Consider the following 23,893-nt stretch of genomic DNA (forward strand, 5'->3'; position numbering starts at 1 on the left):
CAAGTCAGGATGATGACTTGGAGGGAAACTTGCAGGTGATGGTGCTCCCATGCTCCTGCTGCCATTGTCCTACTGGAGGGTAGAGGTCGTGGGTTTGGGAGGTGCTGTCAAAGAAGCCTTGGCGAGTTTCTGCAGTGCATCTTGTAGATGGTGCACACTGCAGCCACGGTGCACCAGTGGTGGAGGGAGGGAATGTTTAAAATGGTGGATGAGGTGCCAATCAAGTGCGTTGCTTTGTCTTGGATGTTGTTGAGCTTCTTGAGTGTTGTTGGAGCTGCACTCATCCAGGAAAGTGGAGAGTATTCCATCATAATCCTGACTTGTGCCTTGTAGATGGTAGAAAGGCTTTGGGGAGTCAGCAGGTGTGTCACTTGCCTTAGAATACCCAGCCTCTGACCTGCTCTTGTAGCCACAGTATTTATGTGGCTGGTCCAGTTAAATTTCTGGTCGATGGTGACCCCAGGGCCTGAGCAAGGGGGGGGATAGTGGTGGATTCCTCGCCAGCCCAAACCTGCCAGCAACAGTAGCCAGGGCCAGAGAGGTAAGCTTTAATTCTTTTTTTTATTACTGGTTTCCTTGTGGGCCTAGAGGAGGAGCTCCTCCAGACCCAACAAGTAAACACTTGGACCTCTCCTGCCAGGGCCTCTTCTCTTCCCCCAGCCCCTGCCTGCGATTCCGCAAGCACTTCTCTTGTGCCGGGGTCTGTGTAGCCCTGAGCCCTGGCTTCTTTCGCCCGATTTCAAGTCGGGTTGCCGCTTCTCGGGTTGTTTTTTTTGGTCGTTAAGTTGTCAAGCGGCATGGTAATGATAATCGGCCAAGCCTACCTGCTGCTGCTCCCAGACAGGCACACCATTTGTTCTACCGCGATCCCAACTTTGAAGTAAAATCAATCCGTACAGATCAAGAAGGCCCCACTGTCATGTATGTATGCTTGGAGGTCCTCGCCACCAGGTGGCACGACTGGCGGAGGTCATTGGGCTGTACGCACATGTGTGCGGGCCAGGTATAAAAGGCAAGCCATCATGTAAGGTATGCACTTTGGGCCCGAATAAAGCAGAGCCAGGTTTGTATCTGTGTTAGTTTACAGTATTCAGTCTATCGAGTTATTACATACATAACATTTGGCGACGAGGTAACTTAAGAACCTTCGCATGTAAAAATGAGCACAATTGGAATTCTGGAGAGATTTGTGGAGGGAGAGGACTGGGCAGATTTTGTAGCTCGCCTGGACCAGTACTTTGTGGCCAACAAAATGGAGGAACCCACTGACACAGTTAGGCGCAGGGCGGTCTTCCTTACAGTTTGCGGTCCGAAAATCTATGGACTCAAAGAATCTTCTCTCGCCTGCAAATCCAACGGTCAAGGACTATGAGGAATTGTGTGCTCTGGTATGTGACCATCCCAAACCAGAAGAAGGCATCATCATCTCACGACATCGAGTCTACAAACACATTTGTTCTGAGGACCAGGATGTGTCGGAATTAGTTGCTGACCCAAGATGTCTAGCTGGACCGTGTAAGTTTGAAAACATGTTGGGAAACATGCTGCAGGACTTCTTTGCAATCGGCATCAACGACGAGGTGATCCTGCGCAAGCTACTGGTGGTGGAGACACTGGATTTGAGCAAGGCCATCACGATTGCCCAGGCATGCATGACGACGGACAAAAACTTAAAGCAGATATCTTCGAAAAATCGGAACTCGGCAAGTACTGTAAACAAGATTCTATCGTCGTTTGGCAGAGCTGCGTATGGCAAGGCCTACTCGACTGCGTTTGCGAAACCTGTGGCTGCCCAAAGTCCGTCAATGGGAATGAATCCGATTTCACCATGTTGGCGTTGTGGGGGCAATCATTGGCCTCATCAGTGTCAGTTTAAACAATACATTTGTAAAGGTTGTTCAAGAGTGGGACATCTCCAGTGCATGTGTCCCAACTGAGCAAGCTCACTGCGACACACCACGTGGAGGATGGATCCGGATATTCAATCTGAGATACCAGAGGAGGAAGTGTATGGACTGCATTCGTTCCTAACAAAGAGCCAACCGATAATGATTAATGTGAAACTTAACAGTGTGCCAGTACCGATGGAATTGGACACAGGTGCGAGTCAATCAATAATGCGCCAGAGGACATTCGACAGGCTGTGGGATACTAAAGCTATGAGGCCTAAGCTGAGTCCAGTCAATGCTAAGTTGCATACATACGCTAAAGAACTCATAACGGTGATTGGCAGTGTGGTAGTCAAGATGTCGTATGATGGTACGGCTCATGATTTACCATTATGGATTGTTCCAGGCAATGGTCCAACGCTGTTCAGCAGGAATTGGCTAGAAAAAATCAAATGAAACTGGAACGAGATCAAAGCGCTGTCATAGGAAGATGATACTCTATGTGCTTAAGTGCTGAGCAAGTTCCCCTCGCTGTTTCAACCAGGTATCGGCAAATTCACGGAAGCTAAGGTGCAGATCCACGTGGACTCGGATGCACGACCCATCCATCATAAAGCTCGGGCGGTTCCATACATGATGAGAGGGAACGTCGAAATCAAACTGGACAGACTCCAGCATGAAGGGGTCATATCACCGGTCGAAGTTAACGAATGTGCCAGCCCCATTGTTTCTGTGTTGAAGAAAGATTTATGGAGACTACAAGGTTACGATCAACTGAGTTTCGAAACAGGATCAAAACCTGTTATTGAAGGCTGATGACCTGTTTGCAACGCTAGTCGGGGGGGAAGTCGTTCACTAAACTGTATCTGACGTCGGCCTACATGACACAGGAGCTGGTCGAGACGTCGAAGAAACTTACGTGCATCAACATTCATAAAGGACTGTTTATCTACAACAGGTGTCCTTTTGGAATTCACTCGGCTGCAGCCATATTTCAGAGGAACATATAGAGTCTACTGAAGTCTGTCCCTAGAACCATCGTGTTCCAAGATGACATCCTGGTCACAGGTCGTGACACCACCAAACATCTGAAGAACCTGGAAGAGGTTCTACATCATCTAGACAAAGTGGGACTCAGCCTGAAACGTTCGAAGTGCGTCTTCATGGCACCGGAAGTCGAATTCCTGGGGAGGAAAATTGCTGCTGACGGCATCAGGCCTACGGACTCGAAAACCAAGGCCATCAAAAATGCACCCAAGCCTCAGAATGTGATGGAGCTGCATTCGTTCCTTGGTTTACTCAACTACTTCGGTAATTTCCTACCGAGATTGAGCATTTCATTAGAGCCACTGCACATGCTGCTAAGAAAAGGCGACAATTGGGTTTGGGGTGCGTCTCAAGATAGAGATTTTGAGAAAGCTACTAATCTGCTTTGCTCTAACAAACTGCTGGTACATTATGATCCGTGTAAGCATCTAGTATTGGCCTGTGATGCTTCGTCATATGGAGTTGGTTGCGTGCTCCAACAAGCTAATGAGTCGGGTAAACTACAACCTGTTGCATATGCTTCTAAAAGTTTGTCAAAGGCGGAAAGAGCCTACAGCATGGTAGAAAAAGAATCAGTAGCCTATGTGTATGGGGTTAAAAAGATGCCTCAGTACCTGTTTGGTCTTCGGTTTGAACTGGAAACAGATCACAAGCCACTCATTTCATTGTTTTCGGAAAACAAAGGTATCAATACCAATGCATCGTCCTGCATCCAGAGGTGGGCGCTGACATTATCTGCCTATGATTATGTCATTCGTCATACACCTGGCACTGAGAATTGTGTCGATGCACGGAGGCGTCTGCCTTTGCTCACACCGGAGGTGGAGACGCCACAACCTGCAGACCTACTGTCAGTCATGGATGCTTTGAAAATGAAGGAACCCCTGTCACAGCTCAACACGTTAAGACCTGGACCAGCCAGGACCCGATATTATCGGTTGTGAAACATTGTGTCCTTAGTGGTGATTGGTCTGCCATACCCAAGCAAATGGATGATGAGACCAAACCTTACAACTGTCGCAAAAACGAACTATCCATTCAGTCAGATTGTTTACTGTGGGGTAATCGTGTTGTTATGCCTAAGAAAGGCAGAGAGAAATTTGTACATGATCTACATAGCACGCATCCCAGTATTGTCATGATGAAAGCCATTGCCAGGTCTCATGTCAATGTAGAATTGACTCTGATCTGGAATCATGTGTGCATCAGTGCAACACTTTCATGCAGCTAAGTAAAGCACCAGCGGAATCGCCGCTGAGTCTGTGGTCATTGCCATCTAAACCATGGTCCAGGATCCACATCGACTTTGCAGGTCCCTTCCTGGGAAAGATGTTTTTAGTTGTGGTGGATGCATATTCCAAGTGGATAGAGTGTATAATCATGTCATCCAATACATCCACAGCTACCATTGAGAGCCTTTGTGTCATTTTTGCCACTCATGGTCTGCCCGGCATCGTTGTAAGCGACAACGGACCTTGCTTCACTAGTCTGAAGTTTCAAGAGTTCATGAAACTCAATGGTATCAAACATGTGAGATCAGCACCATTCAAACCCACATCTAATGGTCAAGCAGAGCGTGCTGTCCAAACCATCAAGCAGAGTATGAAACGTGTAACTCAAGGTTCACTGCAGACTCGCTTGTCAAGCATATTGCTTAGTTACAGGACAAGACCCCACATGCTTACCGGGGTTCCCCCTGCTGACCTATTGATGAAGAGAGATCGCAAGGCCAGGCTCTCTCTTGTCCACCCTGACTTGAACGATCATGTTGAATACAGACGTCAAAGTCAGCAATGGTATCATAATCACGCTGCTGTGTCATGCGACATTTGTTAACAATCCTGTCTATGTACTAAATTATGGTCAAGGTTCCAAGTGGATCGCCGGTACTGTTATGGCCAAGGAGGGCAACAGAGTGTTTATCGTCAAGCTCAAGAATGGGCAAATATGCAGGAAGCATGTTGATCAGATAAAGCTGCGGCACACGGATGAACCAGAACAGACTGAGGAAGACACGATCAGTGACCAACCAACCTACCCTCAGTCATCAGAGGACTTCGCTGTCATCAATGAATCTGGACTTTCAATTACTGACATGGTCAATGAATCTGGACTTTCAATCCATGACATGATCATTGCCACTCCCATCAGATCGGCTACCCAGCTGCCAGTCATAACAGACTCAGAACGCTCAGTTGGCTGAAGTTGAACTGAGACGATCAACTTGGGAGCAGAAAGCCCCAGACCGTCTCAATTTGTAAAAAGACTGTTATTAATATCTTAAAGGAAGATATTGTCATGTATGCATGCTTGGGGTTACTAGCCACCAGGTGGCCCGACTGTCGGAGGTCATTGGGCTGTACGCACATCTGTGCGGGCCAGGTATAAAAGGCCAGCCATCAGGTAAGGTATGCACTTTGGGCCCGAATAAAGCAGAGCCAGGTTTGTACCTGTTAGTTTACAGTATTCAGTCTATCGAGTTATAACATATATAACACCCACTTTGAGCCTTGGTCTGGTCTCAGTTAACCATTCTCAGCCAGGCAGTGGTGGAGGTGAAATCAGTATCCCTGGGCTAGGAAGTTCAACAATCAGCCAGGGTTTTTGCTGATCACTAATCAGTGACCCTCGCTCAAAAGTGTACATAGAAAGAAAGACTTGCAAATCTATAGTGCTTTTCATGACCTCAGGACGTTCCAAAGCACTTTACAGCTAATAAAGTACTTTTGAAGTGTAGTCACTGTTGTAATGTAGGAGACGTGGCAGCCAATTTTGTGCACAGGCAAGTTCTCACGAACAACAATGTGATAATGACCAGATAATCTGTTTTAGTGACGTTGATTGATATTGGTTAAGTGAATATTGGTTAGATCCAGGACTCATCATCATAGTCGGTCCCTCGAACGAGGATGACTTGTTTCCACGAGTTCACAGGTGTTTCGATGAAGGACCCGATGTTCCAGTCCTGAACTCCAATTGAGGGGGTGGAAGATGCCTGTGTGTGAATTTTTTTTTTTAACATGTGGTGACCGTTGCACACCAGCCACCACACGGGCTTGACAGAGCCAGGTCTTGGTCCAGTGGCACGGATTAACCAAGACGACTGGAGACCAGCTCTGCTGCATGGACCGAGCACACACACATATCGCAGTGTGGGCTGGCCCGTGCTGCCCCAGGCCTCGGCTCTTCTGGGCCCCGTACCCTCATCTGTCAAACCTCCGCCACGATCTCTCGCCGCTCCTCCGCCATAAACATTCACCACATCTCGCCACAAACACTCGCCACTCATCCGCCCCGGCCTTCCCACTCTTCTGTACCTGGGCCCTGCCGATGTTCCTGCCCACGCTCCAAAACGGCAACCAGGGTTTTGATGATGTCACCCTGTCGCCCATCTCAAAATCGTCGCACACTTGGAGGAGCTCGCGCTGGAAGTTGAAGTGGTATGCCGCTCCAACTCTTTTATAGCCCAACCTGCGGAGCTGTTCTCTCGCAGGTCGGGGGGCTATAAAAGAGCTGGAGCGGCGGGCCCTGGGACATCGTGGCCCACCGACCTGCGAAAGAACAGCTCCGCAGGTCATGCTATAAAAGATCCAGGACTGCAACCTGTTGTGATCCCCTCCCCTACCCCAAGATTGAACTTAAGTGCAACTTGCCCCTCTGCGTGCAAAGCTTACCAACATTCATCGCCTAGGCTCGCATGTAAAGCACGATCACTTAGCTAAGGTACCAGTGGGAAACTAGGGTCCAAGAAACCGTATTCCAAGAGGAGTCACTTCCTTCACGAAAATATTGGAAGCGGGAGGGGAAATGAATTGGAAAAAAAACACCCTGTAATACACTCATAAAATTGCATAGAATATACAGCACAGAAATAGGCCATTTGGCTCAACCAGTCCATGCCGGCATTTATGCTCCACTTGGGCCTCCTCCCATCCTTCCTCATCTAACTCTATCGGCATAACCCTCTAGTCCCTTCTCCATAATGTGCTTATCTATACTATCCGCCTCAATTATTCCCTGTGGTAGTAAGTTCCACATTCTAACTACTCTCCGGATAAGAAGTTTCTTCTGGATTCCCTATTTGATTTCTTGGTGACTGTCTTATATTGATGACCTCTAGTTATGCTCTTCCCCACAAGTGGAAACATGCTCTCTGTGTCTACTCTATTAAAAGCTTTCATAATTTTAAAGACCTCTGTTAGGTCACCCCCTCAGCCTTATCTTTTCAAGAGAAAGGGACCCAGCTTGTTCATCCTTTCCTGATAGGTATAACCTTACAGTTCTGGCATCATCCTTATAAATCTTTTTTGCAGCCACTTCAATGCCTCTGTAACCTTTTTATAATAATTTATGAAACATTTCTGCTTCTCCTCCTTGAACACTCTCCACTTAGTGCAGAATGACAGGCACTTTGTATTATGGACTCAAACTCTTATGAACTGATCTGATCGCCCAATTCACTTGGCAGAGAAAAGAAACCGTCAACCCATCAATCGCGTCTGGATTTTAGCCCAGAATCCACAGGTGAAAGGGCAGTGTGTTGACTCACTACACAATCAAATCCCCATTTATTGTTAACATTGATAACATGATACATACAACCTAATCCTTTCACACACATTGCAGCAGCTTGTGGGTAAACACTGCCTTGAACTCTCAGTAGTTCTGCTTCATTTGTCAGAGGTGCGAAACCAGAACTAACAAGGAAATGAAAAGGTTTCTGGTACTCAGGTTATACAAATTGACTCCCACCTTGCTATAAAGTAGAGATTAAATCAAAAGTGTAAAGATTTACACAGTTGTAATATTTAAAAATCCTAGAATATTATTATTTGTCCACACCTCTCCAGCTAAATTCACTTTGTCTAAATGAAAATCAGTCCTCTTTAAATGAATAATTTGTCAAGGGATATTTTACCAGCCAGATTAGGATATCGGAGCATTGCACCTATTACTGCAATTGGGCATGTATTTGAAGAGGACTAATTTGCGGATTTATGGGGAAAAAGCTGGGGTGTGGGGCTAAATTGGACAGCTCTTTCAAAGAGCCGGCAAAGGTACAATGGGTTGAATGGCCTTTTTGTGTGCTGTAAGATTCTATGATTCTATCAGTTACATATAGACTATCAAAGAGTTATTGTATTACTGCTGATTGTGAGCGAAATCTGAGTGTTACCAGAGTTATTATCAGTTACGAGTGGAATCAAAGTTCCTCTCACCTCTAGTTTTTCCCCTGCATAGCCCCACCCCACCTTCGATTTCCCACCCTTGATTTCTATTGTCTGCCTGCTCACGGGCGGCCTCCTGCTTCTCGGAACTTCTTGCACAACAACTGCTGGCACGAAACCGTGAGCAATGATACTCAACTACAGGGGACCCAAACTTTATACGGTAAATGCAATAACATTTGCTAACATCACGTGATCGGGTGTCACGTGGTCAGATATCACATGATCAAACTTCCAGGAATAGCTCCAACCAGAGTTGGTAGCCCTAACCACTCCTCATTCTGCTTGCTCTGTCTACAGCTGTGTACCCCTTCCTATTACTGTTCCTCCATCTTCTCCTCCTCTCTGTCTCCTCCTCCTCCACCATTTCCTGCTCCTCCCCCATCTCCTCCTTCTCCATCACCAGCCATTGTGGAATTCTTAGCTGGGCCCCCATGATGGCCAAAGTAGGTTTCCAGAAGCCCTTTTACCAGTTGTCAGTGCTGTAAAAGCAGTACCAGCAGTTACAGAAGTTTTAAGAAGCCAAAAACCACAATGGTTCATCAAGACAAAAGGCAAGCAAAAACTTTCCAGTGATTTACCTGTGAGCAGCTGAGGATCCCATTAAGTATCACTGAAAATGCCGTCCTGTCAACTTGTATCACCCATGGTCTGTGGGCCGACTGTTGAACTGTCGCTAACAATGGCGATGGCAACCAAATTGATGTCTGGAGTTCTTAAACTAATGCACGACCCCAGTTTGCATTTTGATTTTAGGCTCCTGTTGGTTTTATCTAGGAGCTCTGGCTGCCTATTTCAAAATCCGTTCGAATGTCGCATCGGGCGGTCTCTGGCGTAACTTCAGCACTAGTTTCTTTTTAAAAAAACATTAGTCATGCCAAAAAGCGGGTTGGTAGAGAGACGGAAATGGCTCCCCGGTGCCTCAGTGATGAAAGGGTAAAGCATAGTCAATGTGCGAGGATATCAGCTCACATTGTGACCTGGATGTTGCAGGTACCTTTTATCACCACACTCTTTGCATGATACAGATCACATTACATCAGCCACATGGACATTCCCCAATGTATCACTCACATCTTACATTTAATTAATAATTATGTTTGTCTACAAAGTGCAAAAGATCTGCAGTACACAGCAAATCCCCCTCAGCTGTTCTGAATTCAAGTTCAGTCTGTCACAGTAATAAAAGATAATACATTTACAGATAAAAGGATAAAATTACACAAAAGCATTTTCCCAATTAAATTGGTGCAAGTTCTTGATTTACAATACTTCTGTGGAAAAACAAATTTTAAAAAAAATTGCCACATGGATTTCAAGGTCATATGATGAACCAGCTTCAATTGTTTTTCAATGCTGACAAAAACTATAAAAGCTCTAACTTTATTTAACTTTACTTCAGCTGAAAAATAACTACTAGCGTGATAACTAGAACACCATGCCAGTGATGTGATAATTCCCACTTGTGAAGTTGGTTTGTGAGTTATCTGGTTAATCCCATTTCAGATGAGATGTTAAACCGAGGACCCGTCTGCTCTCTCAGGTGGACGTTAAAGATCCCACGGCACTATTTCTAAGAAGAGCAGGGGAGTTATCCCTGTTGTCCTGGAGTCAATATTCATCCCTCAATCAACATCACTAAAAATAAATGATCTGGTCATTATCACATTGCTGTCATTATCAAATTGGCTGCTGTGTTTCCTAGATTACAACAGTGACAACACTTCAGAAATATTTCATTTGCTGTAAAGCACTTTGGGAGGTCCTGAGGTCATGAAAAGGGCAATATAAATATGTCTTATTCATATTATTTTTATTAATATTGACATGGTAGCCATCACGTGAAACAAACATGCCTGGGTTTTAATGGTTTTTCAAGTAACTTTTTTTTTCTTGGTGGGAACATAAGTTGGACATGGAGATATTTCTTAGATAAAGGCCTCACAATTCACGAGCTCCTAGAGCAGATTTTCCTTAGCTCTACGCCTGGGGAATCCGTGTTCCGCAAGTGCAGGAAGACGGAAAATGGGGTGAAGACCAGTAACAGCAGGTCTCAACTGTCCTCTCCGCCCCCAAGCTTTCCGATCTGGCAGTTTTCCTATTCCAGCTTCCTGGACTTACGATCTTTCCCCACCCCAACAGAGGGACACCTGGAGAACGGTCCACAGTTGTCCCAGGGTGGCTGAAGATTATCCAAGTAAATTAAAACTTTGTATGTCAGCCGAAGCCAGAATGATTCACAGCACCCAGGGGCTTCTGGCTGTTCTCCAGCAGTAACCAGTATTATGTCTGTAATGTACTTATGAATGACTCCACGAGGCAATGTGTTGTACTCAAACTATAGTGACCTTGGTCCTTTATTCCAAACTCCAGAGTGAGGCACAAGCATGGTGAGCAGCCTTTTATACTGGGCCCTGCACACCTATGCAGGTGACGCTCAGGTCTCCCACCGCAGTGCCTCTGGTGGACAGCCTCTGCCACAGGAGCAGGAAACCCCGGTCTCCACCAGTTGCACCCTCTAGTGGTGCCAGCATAGTATATACACATATAAACCTTATTGATAATACATCTGGTAAACAAGTCTCCATCTTATGCAATTATACAGTGACTATACAGAGAGTATATCTATAGTCTGCATATATAACATCACTCTCCCCCAAGCCCTTTGTGCCAATGACCTTTGCATATGTGCTCTGGCTTAGCTCTCCCCAGACTTACGTGCCAATAGCCCTTGCACCTTGGCTGTGCTTTGGCTTGGCTCTCTCCCTGTTAACCCCTAAGTCCTTTTGCCACAACATTAGGTAGTGGTTACCAGTTTGGATGGTTCGATGATGCACTGGAGGTTCCAGTGGGTTCTGGGTGTGATCCATGTGTGTGTCCATGGCTACATACATCCATTTCCCTGCCCACCCCCCCACCCCACAGCGAGATCATGCAGCTGGCCCGTTACATTAACATACAGGATCAGACACAATGCAAGTAGAAAGAAAGGAATAAAAAAAATTTTTGTATCAGTTTGTATCGTGACACCTTGGTTCAGTGACTTACATTTCTTACATTTTACGGTCGTGCGCCAGGATTGAGTAGATTGCATTCATGGTTCAGTCATGGTCGGTACTGAGGTAGCAGTACAGTTATGCGAGGGCGCTAGCTCCAGAGCAACCGTACGGGGTCCAAGACCTCCCCGCTAGCTGCATCCCCTGCTAGCGGGGAGGTCTTGGTTCGCTCACCTTGCCAGGACTTAGGGCCTTTGCCGATGCCTGGTGGTGGGCAGAGCCACAGATGTGTTTGGCCTCCCTGTCTTCCTTTGAGTGCTGTAGAATCTGCTGCCTGCTCTCTAATGGTGTTGGGAACCTGGCTGTTCCAGGTCCTGTTTGGGGAACTCGTTGGTTCTGACCTTTCGCTCCCGGACATGGCCGAGGTAGTGACTGGGTCTGGGGGCTGCGCCGTCTCCACCCGGGTAGTGGGCAACAGCGGCCCACTGCGTGTATAGGCACCGTTTTCATTTCAGGTCCGTGGCAAATAGTGCCATTGGATGCTTGCAACATGGGATAGACCTGGGGCTGGGTATCAGGATTAGTGCTTTCACCCTCCTGAGGTCGTTGGTCTATAACTTGTGGGGATACCTGGGGCAGGGCATCAGGATCAGCGCCTTTACCCTCCTGAATTTGCTCGCTTGCTACTTTTGGGGACACTCTATTCCCGACATCTCGCAACAACATTTTGTTCTTTACAGTACCGACATCTCGCAACAACATTTTGTTCACAATCTTAATCGGTTCGTTACATTGATTGCCATACATACAATATCTCTAAGTTCAGTTGGTTGCGGGTCTCCTTTAAGAGAACCCTGCTGGCTTTATCCCAATCAAATTCTTTGTTAGACACCACGTGTTGGTCCCTCAGCGTTGCACCTTGTGGTTTAGCCGTGGCCATCTTTTTTCCAGTCACACTGCACCTCGCCGTAGCAGGGACGCCATCTTGCCTCTGTCCTCGAGGTCGACTGCCTTGATCCTTCTCTCCCGCGATTCTGCCACAAAAGCTAGAAGAGTGTCTGTGAATTCGATCTTCCTCCCCAGGAGTCCTGCCACTGGAGCCGGGAAAGTACTTTTAGGTCGTTCCGGTCAGATCATTGCCATGCAGTCATGATGGATGGTCTGTGCCTCAGGTGCTGCACTGGTCTGTTCTCTGGTGCCTGGCCCAAGCGAAGGTGAGGTTTTGCTCTGCCTCTGAGCACGGGGGACATCGATTGCTGGAGTGAAGAGGTCTTCCCATTTCCACTAGATCTTCCCCATCCACCTTCTTCCGAGTAGCGTTGAACCATCACCTGCGACAATCCAGAGAGGTAACTTGTGCATCACGCCATTATGGATTACACTTACATCCGCACTACCAAGGACTGGGATCAGCTCTTTGGTGTAGGTGCGCAACTTTTCCTGTACTGGAACCAACTCGGGTCGTTTTTCATTCCATAGCCTCTCAAAGGCATCCTGGCTCATCACTGACTGGCTCGCTCCCGTGTCCACTTCCATGAAGACTGGAACGCCGTTTATCTCGACTTCCATCTTCACTGGAGGACAATCGGTGGTGTAGGTATACACTCCATACACTTCTTCTTGGGGCTGAGCTGCCTCTCTGACCAAATCATCATACTCCCCGCTGGATTCAAAGTCATCTACCGACTCCTCTGCTAGACGGTGAGTCGTATTTCTTTTACACATACGCTAGAGGTGGCCCTTTGTGTTACAGGCTTTGCATATGTACTCAGCAAACTGACACTGATGAGCCCTATGGTTTCCTCCGCAACGCCAGCATGTTGCTACTCGATTAGCACCCGTCGGTGGACTCTGAGTTCTGGAACCCTGATGTCTGTGCTCTGCCCTGGGCAGAGCCACGTTCTATAGTCTTGCCTGTGAAAGGCACCATTCTGTGTATAGTACTTGCTGGGTTTGAGTCCACAGGATGAATAATTTGCTTGGTGCTGCAGGTCGAGGTCATGAACGTCTGACTGATGCTGATGGCCTTCTGCAGGTTGACTGTGGTGTCAGCAGATAATAGCTTGTGAAGGAGGCCCTCGTGGCCAATTTCTGTAATGAAGATGTCTCGCAATGCTTCGTTGAGGTGCGTGCCAAAAGTCTCCTGGCCCACAGGTGAGTGTAGAATCTGTGCCTGGCTGTGAGGATGCTCTCTTTTGGTTTTAGTTGGTTGCGAATTAGTTCAGTCAGCTCATCGTATGTCTTATCCTTGGTCTTCGTGGGTGCCAGCAAGTCCCTGACGAGGCAGTAGACCTTGGGCCCACAACTGGTCAGCAGTATAGCCTTGCGCTTCTCCGCCAATGCGTCCGTCTCCCCTGCCAGGTCGTTTGCTACGAACTATTGCTCGAGCCTTTCCATTAAGACATCCCAATTATCACCCTCTGCGAAGTCTTTTAGTGTGCCAAAGGTAGCCATAATCACGTGAAAGTCCATATTCTCGTCACCGGTTTATTACGTCCGTAATGTACTTATGAATGACTCCACGAGGCAATGTATTGTGCTCAAACTGTAGTGACCTTGGTCCTTTATTCCAAACTCCAGAGTAAGGCACAAGCATGGTGAGCAGCCTTTTATACTGGGCCCTGCACACATATGCAGGTGACCCTCAGGTCTCCCACCGCAGTGTCCTCTGGTGGACAGCCTCTGCCACAGGGGCAGGAAACCCCAGTCTCCACCAGTTGCACCCTCTAGTGGTGCCAGCATAGTATATACACATATAAACCTTATTGATAGTACATCAGGTAAACAAGTCTCCATCTTATGCAACTATACAGTGACTACACAGAGAGTATATCTATAGTCTGCATATATAACAGCCAGGAAACCCTGATCTCGATGGCACGCAACTGCTTTCCCATTTCCTCCCTGATATACAGGCCAGTGACCCAACCAGAGTTGTAGGCCTTTGAACGGAGTCTGCCAAAAAGATGCAATGACTCCTCCCATGTGCGGTACACCTAAAGCTTGCTGTATTTGTCAAACACCGACAGAGGAAAGTCTCCCCTAAATGTTATACTTATGGGCTCAATTTTCCCCAGTTATCTGCACCGTTTTTTGGGTGTGCGCCGCTTTTTTTAGCCTAAATTAAAATATCCAAGTTTCCCCAAAGATTGTGTGCCAGCGAAACTCAGTTACGATTTTTATAGGTTCGGTTTTTTTTTTGCATCATTGAGGGCGTAACCTGCCACTCGCGCCATTTCTGGCCATTTAAGCAAGTTTGGCCAGCTCCAATTTACTCCAATCTTTCTTAGGACGGCGTATGTGGCCACTGTGGATAAACCTTCTGGGCAGTTAACAAAATCAGCACCGGTAAGGAAATCAGTGCAGCAGATGCAGTTCCAGGGCCCGGACAGCAGCAACAGAAAGGGGAGAGTGTAGGAGAGGAGAGAGAGGAGAGACGGGAGACAGGGGGAGGAGAGAGGAGAGAGGGGGAGGGAGGTCTTTCGGCCAGGGTTAGGAGCGGCAACCAACATCAGGAGGGAGCGTCCCTTTGGCCAGGGCTAGCAGCGGTAACCGGCATCGGGAGGGCGTTGGGGGGGGGGGTGGAGGATCAGGGGGGATAAACTTTTGGATTAAAAACTTTAATAATTTAATGCTGGAATGCTGCTGCAATGTGTAAGGTGCTTGAGCAGGTTGCTGTGAGCTGATCAGAGTGTGTTGTATGTTTCACTTTCCAGCCTCAGCCCGCAGTGTGTCCCTGGTTACCCTGGCAACCCGATCTTTTGGGTGCAAATCTTAGGCTCCCCCCCAAAGCTAAAGGACAGGCTAGGTGGCGCCAAAATCAACAATTCAAACGGGTAAAATTGGATGATTTTTTTTTTGGTGCAGTTGGGCCCCAAAAAACAGGTGTAACTCTTCAAGTACACCAAAAAAACGGCTTTGGGGAAAAGTGAGCCCATTACATTTTTCCACATCAGGGGAGAGTAATTCTGTGGTCAAGTGCCATCACTGATGAGTACATTGCTGAAGGGCACCTCCCTGCTTATTTTTTGAAACTTTGGGTTTTAAAATATACTTATGCAGGACACTTTAGCAAAACTTTGCAAATTACTACTCACTGGAACTCCAAGGGAAGCACTTTGTGCAGATGTAATATAGAGCAAAAGTTACCTACTGAACATGGAAGTAAAAACCATAGATATCCAGGGAGTAGTCTCTAAAGAAATCATTCACATTGACTCCCCCCTTCCCCTCTCCCCCACTCCCAGACTTCAAGCTGGAGACAATCCAGAGGCATCCAATTACCTTTGTCACTCCAGCATATAACAACAACTGGCATTTATATAGTGCCTTTAACGTAGCCAATGGTGGGGCGTTTAAAATCAGGGATGTGCCAGAGGCCAGAATTGGAGAGATCTCAGAGGGTTGTAGGGCTGGAGGGGGCTACAGAGGTAGGGAAGGGCAAGGCGCTGTATATACTCCATCTATTAGAGCAGTGAGTAACTGCAGATGCAGATAATTTTAAAAATTACCATTAAAGCCCAGGCATGTTTGCTTTATGTGATAGCTAACCCTGTCAATATTAATAAAAAATAATACGAATAAGACTTACATTTATATCACCTCTTTCATGACCTCAGGACGTCCCAAAGTGTTTTACAGCCAATGAAGTATTTTTGAAGTGTTATCACTGTTGTAATGTAAGAAACATGGCAGCCAATTTGCACACAGCAAGGTCCCACAGCAGCATTATCAAACAAAATTTGACACCGAGACACATAAGGAGATATTAGGACAGGTGACCAAAAGCTTGGTCAAAGAGGTAGGTTTTAAGGAGGGTTTTAAAGGAAGAGAGAGGTGGAAAGGTTTAGGGAGGGAATTCCAGGACTTAGAGCCTTGGCAGCTGAAGGCAGGGCTGCCAATGATGGAGCGATTAAAATCGGAAATGTGCCAGAGGCCAGAATTGGAGAGATCTCGGAGGGTTGTAGGGCTGGAGGAGGCTACAGAGATAGGAAGGGGCGAGGCGCTGCATATACTCCATTTATTATAGCAGTGATTAACTACACATGTGAATAATTAAAAAAATTAATACTCAGAAAATAGGACTTTGTATATGCTCTATGTGCACTGAAGCCTTTGTTTTTGAAATTGTTTCTGCTTTGCCTTACACAATAATTTCAGACGTTACTGATCAGTGGGAATAGTCCTGTCTCTGTAAGGGAGACAAATCACATTAGATGGTTGTTACTGCAGCCTGCAGAACAGAAACATTTTGGTGGACTATTAAATTTGTTGCTTAGATTGCCAGACTGACTACGAATGGATAGAATGAATTACTACCCTGTTATAGGAAGGAGCCATTGGCATTGTCAAAACTGGAAAAACGATGTCAGTGCACAAAAGTTAAGGAGTTGAAATCTTGAAAACCCCACCACAAAAGCGCTTAAAATCGCACCGGCCATTCTGGGAAACAAAAGACAAAATACATGCAGTTGGTATCAACCCATTATCCAGTTGGACGGAATCGTGGGACTCATGCAACATTAAGAACCAAGACCTCGTCACTGACCCAACAGCAGAGGTCCCTGGCTTTAAAGACAGGACAGTGAACAGCGCTCAACCAAATCCGCACAGGGCCTGGGTGATGCTGCTGCTTGCTCCACAAGTGGAAGATGAGAGATGACCCGAAGTGCAACTGTGGCCATAAGTCCCAGACCTTGGAACACATCACATTAACCTGCCCGCTGAGATCTGTTGCGGGAGGCACCTCATTTCTCCACTCGGTGAGGCCAGCGAATGGATAGCCAAACTAGACAGCCCATTACAGAAAATGCTGGAAATCTCAGCAGGTCAGGCAGCATCTGTGGAGAGGAAGCAAAGTTAACGTTTCAGTTCGATGACCCTTCGGCAGACCCGAGTCATCGACCTGAAACGTTAACTCTGCTTCCTCTCCACAGTTGCTGCCTGAGCTGCTGAGATTTCCAGCATTTTCTGATTTTATTCCGATTCCATCATCCGCAGTAGTTTGCTTTTGTTTTCATCCCATGATAAGCTTTTCATGTCATATGAAAGTAGTAAGTAGTACCATAGTTTACAAACATCCTGCAGATTTCAAATCTATTCTAAAATGCCATATAAACATTCTGTAGGATTATTCATTGTTTTTGCCTACCTGTAGGATAATTTCCGTTTTTATACAATCCACTAATATATACCAAAACATTGGCATGATTAACAATATATGTGACACTATGGGCTGGATGTTGCGGGGGGGTCAGCAGGCACAATGGTGGCAGGTCCAGTGGGAAAGTGTTTTTCTCCCCAGCGGGTTGGGACCCCGGTGTGAAACCACCGCCATGCGCTTTTATCAAATGTTGGTTCTGTCAGCACTGAGCAGACCCTGTACGCAGTGGCGAAGGAGGTCATTAAAATCATTAGTGCCTTGTTGATAGCCACTTATCAAAGGTTTTTTCCCGGCTTTTTAGATTTGACAGGTCGCCCACTGGTTTCCCGCTGTGCCTGGACCTTGTCTGTGAAGCTGAGGCAGGAGGTCAGTGGTCATTGAATCAGCTGATGAGTTGACAGCTGATTGAGATATATTCCCTTACCCACTAGCTTCTCAAAACTGCATTTCCACTACAAATTCAGGATGCTCCAATCTCTACACAGGTCTCCATCCAGTCTGACCTCATTACCGCTCCCACCATTGACAGATCGCTTCTGTCATCACTACTTCTCCTACCATCTATTCCATCAGTATCGGTGCCTTTGAAACTCTCACCTTGGTCCTCGGAATCCCACCATGATCAACCCCAACACCAGCAGCACCAGGCACACCAGCAGCATCAACAACAACACCAACTTTATCCACAATCAACTGATGCTGCACAGGACACAGGGCATCAGCACCTGATCACATTGCTGCCCGGGATGCCAGGGATGGCCTCATCATGGTCAGATTTATTTCACTTGACGCTGTACACCCTGGCTGCCACATGATGCGCCAGGTTGACACCACCCCACACCAACACCATAGGTTCCAGCTCCGGTTAACTTTGCTGGTAAATATGGAATCCTGAAACTAAAACTTTGCAACCTAGGAAAAGAAATGTGTATACAATTTCCACCACATGACAACACCGTAATTATAGAATCATACAGCACAGGAGGACATTCAGCCCATCACATTTGTGCCGGCAATTGCATTCCTCTTTTCCATACCAATTCAAACATGTCGTAGCGATGATGTTTCTATAATTCCCCAACCCTCCATTCTTACCTTATTAACACCATCAGCCATGGCCTGCAAGGTCAACTCACGAGGTCCATCTACAGTTTTACCATCATCAGTTGGCCCCCAGCTTGCACTGTAGATGTCTATAATCTGAGGCATGTGACTGATGGAAGAAGCTTCTATTATGTCAGTCATGAATGGCTGGTCCAGCATACGAATGCCTGTGAGATATTAAGAGGTCATGTGAAAGACAGCTTTGATCCTTGTACTTCACGTATTATTTAAAGTTGAATAAAATAAATCAGTTTTAATTGAATATGGATTGGCATTTTTTTTTCCCCAAGCATGATTATTTGAGAAGCATCCAATTCGATTATGCAATGTATAGAGTGAGGGACATAGAAATGTCCAGTTTATTCTGAAGAATACCTGACATAATTTATAAGTTCTGAAGTAGAACATTGATTTATAATGTTTTGTTGCTTAAATGGGATGAGCTGAGTATTCCACTATTTGCCATTGTGTTTTGTTTCATAGAACAGGTGTGGGAGCAGTTTTATCTTAAATTCATTCATTTCAGCTTTATTTAGTTTTGATGGACATAACTGAGAGCCGATTTCACTTAGCAGCAGCCCGTGTCAAGAGCTGCCTCTCACCTGTCTGTACACGTGCTGTAAGAAATTGGAAGAAATAACTTGAGTACAAAAAGCCTCTTCAGACTGGTGTTAGAATTGAAGAATTCATTCCATGGCACAATAGCTAAAGCTATTTGAACAGCATGAACATAAATAATTGATAATAGGCAGCTCCAAAATCTGAAGGTCAAGAATGGCATGTCTGACTCCAACCTTGGGAGGATGTGAAGAGGAGAGTTTCTCCCAAGAGTTCAGACAAAGAACTCGACATATCATAGGTTAAATGGTCCTGCCAATATCCAACACTAGGCCCACCCCTAAAAAGAAAATAAAAGAAAGACCTAGAAGGTGTTTCAGGGCAGACGGTGAAGATAAGGGCCTGGATTTTCCGCTCCTGTTCGCCTCTGTTTTCGTCCTAAACGGGCGGAAATTGCAGCAGTGAGCTCTTCCAGGTGGGCAGCCAGCTTCCAGCGCCCTACCGGGGTTTTTGGGGCCAGTCTCGGCGGGGCACGGAGCATTATCGCCCGGAAGAGGCGAGCCGGTGTGCAAGGTCCCTGGTTGCAACACTGGCTCGATTTTTGAGTCCCGCCCAACCCGACCTATACCAGCTGCGGTGAGATAAATAATGTCCACCTCATGGTAAGTGTGATTGTTTTTCATTTTTTTTTGCGATTTATGTTGTGGTGGCATGGGCTATGTATTGGGAAGGTTTTTGGTGGGATCTTTTCAACTTTAACGGCAGGGCCTGATTTGTACCTGAAGCCTCTGTTTCCCACCCGCAGCCAGTCAGATGGAGAGGCCTGTGGCACTGGGCCACATTGAGGAGGGGGAGAGCAATCGGATGGGGGTCGGTGTCGACCCCTGGAAGACCGGGGTGGTCAACAGAGGATCGTGGCCGTCGAGAGACGGGTTGGCGGGGGGAGGCAGGCAAGCGATTGGGGCCATTGAGGGACGGGGGGGGGGAAGGCAGCAGATCGGGGCCGACCATCAGAGGATCAGAGCCAGCCTCAGGATCATCGGTGTGGGGGGGAGGGGCGTGGTCCGGGAAGATGATCGACAGCCTCAAGGGGGTGTCTCTGATCATGGAGGGTGGGCTAGGCAGGGACCCTGGATTCAGGAGTTAAACATAAAGGCACTTACCTTCTGGATTCAGCAGTCCTCACCTTGCTGTAACTGCCAGGTTTTATCAAGTGTGTAAAACGTGACCAGATGCAGTTAAAAACAAAATGGAGGTTAAAGAAGAGACGTCCAGCCTCTTTATAACATTGAGTCCAGCCTCCTAGGAGAAGTTTGGCTGCCCACCCCCCAATGCACCTCCGTTAAAATTGCAAGTGGGCGGGTTGGAGGCGGGTTAAGGTCAAGAATCTGATTTGTAACTATTTAACTACCCCCAGCTCCAAACTCACCCTTTCTTTAGGTTAAAATTCCACCCTTTGTGTTTGGAAGGAAAGACAAATAATTTGGGGATTTCATATTTTTATTGCAATTAGATGTAGATTTGAAGGAATAAGACTTTGTTGGTATTTTGTTTAATGTTTAATTTTAGTTTATAGGTGAGTTAGTAGAAGGAATGAGAATAGGGATGAGATTTTCAGAATCTAACTTGGGATGAATGTATTTATTTTACGAACAATTGCCTTTGATACTGTGTTAGAACACTCTTGTTATTGTAAGTCGAGTGGTCCATTCCTCTATCATTTTATGATAATAAGGACGCACAAAATTGACAAAGTTATCTCGCATCTACACGTCTAACATTTGTGGTATTGTTAAAGGACATACGTCTGTAAACTACTGGATGAAACAGTTGTCCAATTAGCAGATTTTACCGAATAAGACAGAAAATATTGAGGACAAAAAAATAGAATGGCAGATGAAGTGAATGCAGTGCATTGTGGTATCATAATATTGATTGGTGGGAATAGGTTGCCAACTCTAGCATGGTAAATTGCAATTTAATGTCAGGATTCATTTTTCAAACTGTACATAACAAGGCATTATCTCAGTGCTGCAATAAAGCAATCACTATGCCAATGTACCCAGCACTCAAAATCAGTCTTCAATTATGAAAATTATATGTGTGCAGTTTTTACAAGAACGGTCTCTTGTATATTACAGTTACACCTCTGCTACAGGCATCAAAACAACACTGTACCATTCAATTATGTCACATACCTAGAGATCATAGCAGGAATCAGATCTCACAGCAACCCAGGAGACCTGAGTGGGTGAAGTGTCCAACCACAGCAAATAACATGCATGTCATGCACTTCAGCATAATGTCTGCAGATTATTATTGAACATTGAAGACTCGCTGCATTGCAAGTGAATTTTCATTTACATTTTAGTGCAAAGAACCATTAAATCATAGACAAGTACTATTCATTTAAAATAAACAGCAAGCAGCAAAATTAAATTCAATTAATATAATATTGACAACAGTAACGCGCATTTATTTGGCGTCTTCAATGTAGAAAAACATCCCACGGGGCTTCACTGAGGTATAATCAACATAAATTAAATTAACATTCAGGGGTACAACTTCATCTCAAGCGGTGGCCGAAGACAAGCGGTATCGGATCGGCTGCTCGTTATACACAGCGCCTGATATTCAGTTCCACTGCAGTCAATGGAATTAAATATCGGGCACTGCATAGAACAGGGGCGATCTGACACAGTCCCTATAGCGCCACGGCCCGAGGTGAATTTTTACCCCTCAATCGTTAAGGAATTTTTTTCTCTCTAAAAAATAAGGTTATTTTACTCATGGTTACTTAATTTTGCTTTGTATTCATACAATAAAATGTGCAGTTTTGCGGCTCCTTTGTTTTATTGCTATTGCTGGTCCTTAAGCTATCTTTAAAGATATGCCATACCTGCCACTCTTGAGGAGTAAGCAACCCCTACACCACATATGTTGTTGTTGGCAGCAGCAGATACTTCACCAGCACATCTAGTTCCGTGGCTGCAGAAGAAGTTTCCATAACCATTAGACAAAAATATATCACTCTTCAATTATTCTTTTCTAGCTATAATATCATTGTTTTACAAACAATTTCAGCCCCGATTTTAACTCCAGGTGGATTACCCTCAGGCCTGAGTTAAAATTACAATCGGGTCTCAATGGTATCATTGATGTAAAGAAGGACCCTGTTGGCTCCGGATGCATGTCCTTGCTGCCTGCTCAGGAGAGCAGGTTAAGATTGCAGATATTGTGATCATGGAGACTTTTGGAAAGGTAATTGCCAGTGTTCACCCACCAGGTTTCTGCTGAGCGAGTAGGATTAAAATCACCCCCATGTTTTTTGTTTTTGCAAGAACATTTATTTTTAAAAACGTCAACAATTTTCTTCTTTTAAGTAAGTCATACATAAAATTTTGGACTAGATTCCTTATTCAGCACCATACTGACAATTTCACTCAGAGTTATATTTTCATATTTTTTGTGAATAATGGGATGACTGTCCATATTTTGTAGAAAATAACAAACTACAAACAAGGCAACATTGCATTTTGCTTCCATTTTATTCATTAAATCTGAAAACATTGCCACCCATTCAAGAAACATGTGTAATAATGATGCGGTGTTACTTAGCAAGGGTTTTAATTGAGGAAATGGAAGAAACAAAATGATCAGTCTCGCTGTGAAGTGTGCATAGTGTGTAAATATAGACTTAACAAAAATATCTGAAATACCAAGTTACTACAATACTTCGGGAGTTCCAAATCTAACTGTGTGCCATGATATATCGTCTACTGTGAAAAATTGTAATTAAGGCTGTGGGTGTCTTAATTATCACTAAGGAAATGTACAACGCATTGTACCGAATTGTTAATATAGCAACAACTGTACCCAAGAGTAGAACAATAGATAATGCTCGAGTTGAGCAGTCCCTGACTGAAAATAAACTTGAATTTTTCCAATGGATTAGTCCTTTCCTAAATGTCTCCTAATGTTCTTCCTTGTGTTGGTTATCATGTATATACATGTTATATAGCTGTTTGCCAGCAGTTATCTCCTTGAATTATCATTTCTGTAAATAACGCCACTGGACAGTTAGTCAGTAGCATCAATGCAATGTACAACTAGTCCGATGATGCACTGATCAGATCCCTTGATGATAATCAAGGCATCGAGAGGCTTAATACACTTTTTTCACAAAACCAGACATATCCTGGGGAGAAAGCTACTTACAAGCAAATCTCAGGACAACCTCAATGATTCTATTGGAACACCACAGGCCCAGAATTTACTCAGACCTTCTCTTGGGGAAACCCTGTTTAGACCCGGAAATGGCGTTTTTACTGCACTTCCAGCTAAGCTACGGCAGTGGACTGGGAGCAGCTCCGAGGAAATTCCAGACCATGCATATTACATACAATGTACAGCACAGAAACGGGCCATTCGGCCCAACAGGTCCATGCCGCCTTTTATGTTCCACGCGAGCCTCTTCCCACCCCTCTTCATCTAACCCGATCAGCATATCCTTCTATCCCTTTCTCCCCTCATGTATTAATCTAGCTTCCTTTGAAAATGCATCTATGCTATTCGCCTCAACTACTCCATTTGGTAGCAAGTTCTACATTCTAACCACCTACTGGGTAAGGACATTTCTCCTGAATTCCTTATTGGATTTATTAGTGACTATCTTATATTTATAGCCCCAAGTTTGGTCTCTCTCCACAATTGGAAACATTTTCTCTACCTCTACTCTATCAAACCATTTCATAATCTTAAAGACCTCCATCAGGTCATCCCTCTGCCTTCTATTTTACAAAGAAAAGAGCCCCAGATTGTTCAATTTATCCTGATAAGACTATTAGGACACACGTGCAGGTCAGTCCGTCCCTAGACTAGCCTACACTACCATTCAATAAGATCATG

General features: G+C 45.5%; 1 protein-coding gene across 1 annotated transcript in view; it reads right to left on the bottom strand.

Moving 5' to 3' along the window:
* Positions 1 to 23,893, bottom strand: part of pcsk2 (proprotein convertase subtilisin/kexin type 2) — a 97,143-nt gene that overhangs the window by 15,895 nt on the left and 57,355 nt on the right. The window contains exons 7-8 of the mRNA XM_070888774.1: positions 21,885 to 21,973; positions 18,419 to 18,594 (exon numbers count right to left, since the gene is read on the bottom strand). Coding sequence (XP_070744875.1) covers positions 18,419 to 18,594; positions 21,885 to 21,973 — 265 coding nt within the window. The remainder of the gene's footprint in view (positions 1 to 18,418; positions 18,595 to 21,884; positions 21,974 to 23,893) is intronic.

Source organism: Pristiophorus japonicus, chromosome 9 (genome assembly GCF_044704955.1).
Source record: "Pristiophorus japonicus isolate sPriJap1 chromosome 9, sPriJap1.hap1, whole genome shotgun sequence".
Taxonomy (NCBI): Eukaryota; Metazoa; Chordata; class Chondrichthyes; family Pristiophoridae; genus Pristiophorus; species Pristiophorus japonicus.